Source organism: Trematomus bernacchii, unplaced genomic scaffold (assembly GCF_902827165.1).
Source record: "Trematomus bernacchii unplaced genomic scaffold, fTreBer1.1, whole genome shotgun sequence".
In the NCBI taxonomy this organism is placed as follows: Eukaryota; Metazoa; Chordata; class Actinopteri; order Perciformes; family Nototheniidae; genus Trematomus; species Trematomus bernacchii.
Window position 1 is genome coordinate 343,851 of NW_022987610.1, and position 7,629 is coordinate 351,479.

The 7,629-nt window shown below is 41.5% G+C and overlaps 1 protein-coding gene across 1 annotated transcript; it reads right to left on the reverse strand.

Annotated features, from left to right (window-relative positions):
• Positions 1–1,706: 1,706 nt before the first annotated feature.
• Positions 1,707–7,319, reverse strand: wbp1la (WW domain binding protein 1-like a). Its single transcript, XM_034131967.1, has 4 exons — positions 7,117–7,319; positions 4,728–4,827; positions 3,246–3,407; positions 1,707–2,380 (listed from the first exon to the last, which is right to left on the reverse strand). The coding sequence occupies exons 1-4, from the start codon at positions 7,189–7,191 to the stop codon at positions 1,929–1,931; spliced, it is 789 nt and encodes a 262-aa protein (XP_033987858.1). The 5' UTR covers positions 7,192–7,319; the 3' UTR covers positions 1,707–1,928.
• Between the last annotated feature and the right edge of the window lie 310 nt (positions 7,320–7,629).

Below are 7,629 nucleotides of genomic sequence, written 5' to 3' on the forward strand. Positions count from 1 at the left end.
AGGTTTTACTGTCATGTGCTTGAGGGAGAGTCATCAAGAAACCACACACCAGTGGTCAATTGTTTGTTTATTGATCTTGTGTTTTGACCTGAGGACATTTCTGCATTTAATTGTATTTTGTTTATGCCAAATTGGTAGTGAAAATGAGTTGTTACAGTAAATTCTAAACATACTGGTTCATTAATGAGGAAATCAAATCTTAGATAGGCCTAACAGAAAAAATAAGAACTTAGAACTGAGTCAACTCCAAGAGAGAAGTAACAAATGCTCTCTTGAAACACTTCGGTTTGTGGTCCTAGCCATCTGTAAAAGAAGCATTATTCCACACTGCACTGATCCTGTGCTACAATGACTATACTTGGAGCACCTCAGGGGCCTTAATCAAAATGATCACAACCTACAGCTCAGGGATCCAAAAGGGAAGTGTTCTGGAACACTGTTCTCTAACCCGCCCAGTCACAGCTCCTCGAAGAACTCCATCTCTGTGCCTGTGGATCATCCACTCTCCTCTCCTCACCGTCCAAACTATTTTGGAGATTGTTTAAGGTCCTTGTGTTTAATTTTACTGTCCAATTTGTTCCCATATGAGCCTATTTCATTTCCATTCCCCCCCACTCCCACTTCTTGTTGGACCTGATACAAAAGCCTTCCTTTAGTTCCTCCATAACCTGGACCGGTGCGTCTTAAGAAAAACATTTGGTTAATGCGCTGCTTATTGGCACTGCCAACTCTTCCTGTTTTAAGTGTCTTTTTGGATCCTTTGGTCAGCTGTTTCTTTGCCTTGAACATCAATAGCCTTATACATAATGTTATATTCTGTATATATATATATAAATACAGCTTTATTTATTTATATATAGGGTTAAATGTCCTTATCAAACCATCCCATGTTGATGGTCAGATCCCAGCTGGCTGTGGAACTGTAAGGCCTGTGTCGCACACTTTAAAGGCTGAAAGGGACAGATTTCACCATGAAGCTATTTTCTAGAATGACATTTAGCAATAAACCCTGATATTAGTAGTTAGTTGTGCTTCTGATGTATGCAGTTCATGTACACCTGCTCCCTCTCTTATTTCTCTAAGTCTCCCTGGTAAAAGCCTTGATGAGAGCAGGAGTGGAGCTTCATTGAGAAACAATGCAGAACATGCATTAGTTTGTCTGTGTTGCTGTGGCTCTGCTTCACAAGTCACATGCTGCTATGGACCTGAGCTCTGCCACCATGAGTGGCATTATGATGTCTCATGGATACAAGTGTGAATTCAAATGCATCTACGAAAAAGGTAATTGATGTTTCAAAAACGAGTTGTTTTCTAGGTTTGTCAGGGAGGTGGAAACGTGGAAGCATTTCTACAGCATGTTGCTACATGGCACTCCTCTGTTCAGAAGCTGTGCGTTAACACCAAGAGGAGCATGGAGCTCAGACTGAAGTGAGCCAAAGCTATCATTCAACTCAACTAAATGCACTATTATACCAACACCTGCTGGGATCGTCTGATTGGGCTAATAGACACTTGAAGTACTTGATCACATTGATGCTGAAGAGTCCTGGTTATTGATATAGCTAGCATTAGACAACAGGCTGACATCAGCTCACCACCCATTTACAGTATCAGTGTATGAGCCACAATCTCAAATAAATGTTATACTCTAACTTCTGCTTGGTATTGGTTGCAATTCTTTCAGAAATAAATGTGTTCATGATACGTTTTCATGTAAATGTACAAATATGTGTTACATAGTTTATTGTTTAAAAAAAGAAAAAGCAAAGTATCAGAATCTGCAAAGCTTCAGTTGGTCAAGCTTTAATGGTATAATAGGGCAATGTGTGTATCATTGCCTTTCATTTGTCTCCAGGCCTGTCCCACACACCTGCTCAGCACACAGCTTCAGTCCTGCATCAGTGTCTGCTGTGTGTCTTTATCTAGCATTAGCTGTGAGGCTGTGGCTCTGTTTCCACCTCTGTGTGTCTGTGAAGCACCGCACCGCTGACATGGCTTTGTTCAAATCCATCACATGGCTCCTCCATTTTCCCCACCCCCTCTTCCTCCGTTACTTCTCTTTCTATAAAGCTGTGCTGATCCCACAGTTCCTGGCCATCGCACACTTCAATCCCAGAATCCCCTGTGAAGCGCCGGTACCTGCCCGGGGTCGAGTCCTTGTTGGGGGGAGAGGCGCTGTGGAGGGGGCTGAGTGGGACCTCTGGAGGCAGCATTGTATCAGCATCACTGCAAACAGAGACACTGAGGTTGGGGCAAGGAGAGTCCTCAGCAGGGTCTGTGGGCGGGGGGGCTGACTGCAGGGGTGTGTAGGGAGGAGGGGGGGTGACAGGCCGGTCCACTACCTCTTCATAGGCCGGCAGCAGGTAGGTGGGCAGGAATCCTGGACAATAACACACCCCAGAGTACAGTCAGGTCAAACAGAAAGGCACACTCAACATCGTCCTGATCAGAGATCAGATTTACTCCTGAGGTACAGACTAACAATCAGAGGTGGGAAGTAACTAAGTATATTTACTAAGTATAAGTACTGTACAATTTTGAGATACTTGTACTTTACTTGAGTTTAATTGTTTGCTACTTTCTAGTTCTACTCCACTACAATTTATCAAATCAAGTTTTATTTATATAGCACATTTAAAAGCGATTTTTGGTCGAGCCAAAGTGCTGTACATGTAATAAAAACACATTACTACAATCACAATAAACGACAATAAATTACAACAGATATATATAAAAAACAAAATAAAAATAAAAATAAAAACACAAGGAAAAGTCAGGAGTCGTGCTCCGCTCTAACTAGAAAGCCAGAGAATTTAGAGGTTACATGTATTTAATATCTTTAGTTACTTTACAGATGTGGATGAATGATGTGAAATATAATCAAGTGTTAAATCAGACTTTAGTTCCTCCTGGAGTAAATTCACAAGCTACCCTGCAGTATACAAAGTCATTCAAACTAGCTGCACCTTTACCAGCTTTGAGAACACTTTCATGATCAATCATTATAAAACATATCATATATATTATTCTGAAATGGACCAATCTGCACAATGACTACTTTTACTGTCGCTACTTTAAGTATACTTTGATGAGAATACTTTTATACTTTTACTTGAGTGACATTTTGAATGCAGAGTAACAGAGTATTCCTACACTCTGATACTTCTACTTTTCTCAAGTAGCAGATCTGAGTACTCCTCCCACCTCTGCTGTCCCTGAGTGGAATGTGTGGAGGCAGCTCTTACTGAGATAGAGGGGCAATTGGGAGTTGTTGTGAGCCTCTCTGTAGGCGATGAGGTTGATCTCGTTCTGCCGCCGCTGCTGCTGGAAGCGCTGCTTAGAGCGCCAGTGCTGACAAACACAGCAGCATGTGAGGATGACGATCAGAGTCCACACCAACCAGAACCCTGCAGGGAGCCCACAGCACATCCACCAAACACACTTAACACGTCTTCACAATGGTGCCATGTACAAAGTATTTTGAATACACAAAGGATCTTTGCTTCAGCGCTGAAAAACAAGTTCAACTGTGGCAAGTAGTGAGATCTGCCACCCTGTATTACAGGGGTCGGCAAGTAACTTTGGCCTTGGGCCAAAACATTTCTGAGCCACTAGATGGCGGGCCAGAACATAATCAAAGGCTCATTTAAGTAATTGATTGTTAAAATTGCTACAGTTATTATCCAGTGGAAAGCCCTTACCTAATGGCCTAGTTCAATCAAAGTGGTAAAAAAAATGTAGCTGGGATTAGTTTGACACACCGTCTGATTTGAGTTTCTCAGGACTTAAAACTGTTTTTTGGGGGCAGACCCCCACAAAGAAAAAAATATATTTACACACGTAAGGTCATCATCTTAACAGTGTTGTATGCTCATCCGTGAGCAGAGCATCAAGTTGACTTGATTACAGCTGAATGCGGCGATTACCATCTTGTTCAGCAAAACGCCTCACTAACTTATTAAGATCAACAGCTTTAGTGCGTTTTGATTCAAAGCTGAGTACAGCCAAACTTGACAGTCTCTTCTCTGTCACCGTCCAGTTCAAATGAAATCGCCGCCAATCACATTTCCAATGATCGCGCCAGGGCCGGGGGAGGGGTTACAAGGATCGAGTCTTCTGCTGCATTCACTTGCACTCGGACATTAGGGATTTTCTCTCATAAATGTCCGATGAGCCAAAACTTTTCTTTCAAAACAAAGCTAATTTTCCGGGCCAAATATTATTGCTGGTGGGCCACCAATGGCCTGTGGGCCGCCTGTTGCCGACCCATGCTGTATTAGTTACCAAACTGCTATACTATACACTATAACTTCCACCTGGGTCTCAGCTGGGCTTGGTTGTTCATTGACTTAACAAACGTAACCTTAAAACCTGATAAAGTAGCAGAGGTTGCCCTGATACATTTGGAGTCCTTATGTTACAAAAGCACCCATCTGCAATTTTAATGAGAGAAGATTATGCAGAACAGGTTCAGATTAGACACAGGAACAGCTCCTTGTTCTGCTTCCTCATCCCTTTGCAGAAGATTCACTCTTATGTGTAATATGTGTTGGATTAAGTTAAATATAGTAAATGCACATTGTATGAGCAGCATGGATTTTTTTATGGACACATTTATGTAATTAAATGTACTTTTAGTCCTGTCTATTTTTGCTTCACATCATTTAATAGGTGTCCTGATGAGAACCCATTCAGGTGGTCAGAATGAAGAGGAGGGGGCCACTCACACCACAGTTCATAGTAGTAGCTGCAGCACTGAGTCTCTCCGCAGCAGTGCCCCGACTCACAGATGTAGCTCTGGTTATTCACTCCCTGGCACACCAGAGCCTGTAAACACGACACATAGCACTCGTCACAAGCTACGCAAACAACATGCAGCAATTAGACACCATCATACTAAACATAAGACTGACCATTACACTCTTTGGCAAAGCAAACACATTATAAATGTTTTCTTATGAAAATAATATTACGTTTACCATCATGATATAAAGCATCACCCCCTTTTTTTATATTAAATATTATCATACACTAGGATCATGGCAACCCCCAATATCTTATTTGGCAATAATCTGTCAAAAGACTTTCCTGATTTGTTCTATAAAGTGGCACTAATGATTTTATATTTACTTGATAAATAATTGAATCATGTTTTCAGCTGTACCATACAAAGTTCAAGATTTGAACACAATTTTTGTAATAGGGAGAGAGCACGCTCGTGAACTGTTAGCGCCGTGTTATGCATGCCCACAGCACCTCGCGGGAGCGCGCACAGCGTAAAGCAAATACCTTTGTTGATCTGTTCGGCAAAGTTAGGTTTGGAAACGAATATTCGGTTAACGCGACCTCGATTCAGGACAGAAAGTGAGGGAATCTTTTTTCCTGAAACTTCCAGAATCTCTTTACACAGAGGGGACACATGTTTATGTATAAAAGACATGAAAAAGTGGATTTTGCATAATAGGTCCCCTTTAATACAGCCAAGCAGCCGGTGTGATTACATTCAATGTGCCACTTTCAGTCATCACTGCTTTTCAGAAGTGCTTACCAAGCCACTTTTCTCAATTTAGTCGGAACCATCAGAATGGGTTTGACCCGACTCATGCTACCATGAGTGATGGATACATCTGCACAGGATTTCCTATCTTCATATTTCCTTTTTTGCCTACTGGTTTACACCATATTTTATGTCCAGATTATGAATGTCATCATTATATTTTCACATCTGTAAATACAAACATATATTATTAAGCTATGATAAGTGTCACAATGATGTATATTAGCCTAAACTGTTTAAGTGTCAGTTTCCGGACATCCCCCTTCCCCCCCTCACTCCCATTGCTCCCCGGGCGCTGTACAATAGCTGCCCACTTCTCCTAGTACTAGACTCCTGGTACTAGACTCCTGGTACTAGACTCCTGGTGCTAGACTCCTGGCGCTAGACTCCTGGTACTAGACTCCTGGTACTAGACTCCTGGCACTAGACTCCTGGCACTAGACTCCTGGTACTAGACTCCTGGTGCTAGACTCCTGGCGCTAGACTCCTGGCGCTAGACTCCTGGCGCTAGACTCCTGGCGCTAGACTCCTGGCACTAGACTCCTGGTACTAGACTCCTGGTGCTAGACTCCTGGCGCTAGACTCCTGGTGCTAGACTCCTGGTACTAGACTCCTGGTGCTAGACTCCTGGTACTAGACTCCTGGTACTAGGATGGGTTAAAAGCAGAGAACAAATGTCACTGTGTGTGCTGTGTGCTCTGCATGTGTGACCATTCAAGAGGGTTTCATCCCTCCCAATTCTATCTATCTACCCTGTGTGTAATATGTCACTAGCTACTTTTAATATACAACATTATATGTCAGCACACATTTTTCAATCACATTTTCTTAACCACATCTCCTCTTCAATAACCCTTCACCTATTTGTATATATTGTACTTTGTGCATCTAAATCTATTCTAAACTGTAATTACTTGTTAACTTATAATGTAATTAGTTTACATGTTGAGAGTTATGGGCTGGCCTATCAAATCACACTGACTTGAATTCTATATGTTAATCTGTATATTGTGTATTCAATAGAGATACTCTAGGTACATATTTCACTGTTGATAGTAGATAACAATATGTACTGTTCTGTTTGGTTATTTGTTTTAATACTGTCTGTACATATATATATTTCCTGTTTGTTTGTTTTGTATTTTTATTTCATTTTTAGTTAATTAGCAAAGCTTGTCTACATGCTGCTGTGCCAAAATATATTCCTAAACTGGGATCAATAAAAGTACATTTTATTATCTGTATTTATCTTCCAGTGCCCAACTGCCCATCCCTGCTAACGCCTGCTGAGTTAGCTAGTGGTCTAACGTGCTAGTTTAACAGGACTGCTAACTTTAGCAACGTCCCCTTGTTGCTACCATTGGGGCGAACACCTAAACTAACACAAAACTTAAGTCACGTCAGATTACAAAAAAACATCGGACGCGCAATAAGCCAGAGAGCAAAGAATAAAAACGTACTTGATCAGTCAAAATAGGCCAACAGGTTAAAGCTAACAGGCTAGCTAGGTAAAGCTAATGTAGCTCACTAAATTTGAAATAACCTCAGTAGGCTATTACCTCTTCCACTGTGGCCGCTGTCGCTGAATTCTCTTGTCCAACGTTGAGCTTCAGTGACCCCATCGCCAAAAGCATCGGATTCTAAAATATCCAAAGCACTGAAGTTTTGTTCATTAACAGTTGCATTGTAACAAAACCTCGGTGGCTAACTAAAGCAAAACCAGTACAACTTCAACAACTGTTCCCTCAGCTCGCTCTCACTCCATTGGTCCACTTCTGAATGACGTTTCTCCTTGGACAGCGATTGGCTCTTCCTGATGTCACTCTGAAAGGCGCTCTCATTGACGTTTGCATCACCTGCAATAGGCGAGCGGAAAGCTATATTCTCATTTCTCATTTAATCGTTTATTTGAATAGGGACAATGCACATTAATGAACACTTTAGACAAATAATGCTTCAAGTGTAAATATGCCGGATTTTTAGCTTTGAGCTAATTTCCATCCGTAGTCCCTGACATACAACATAAGAACATGACATTTGTAAACATACCAAAAAATAAATAGGCCTATATG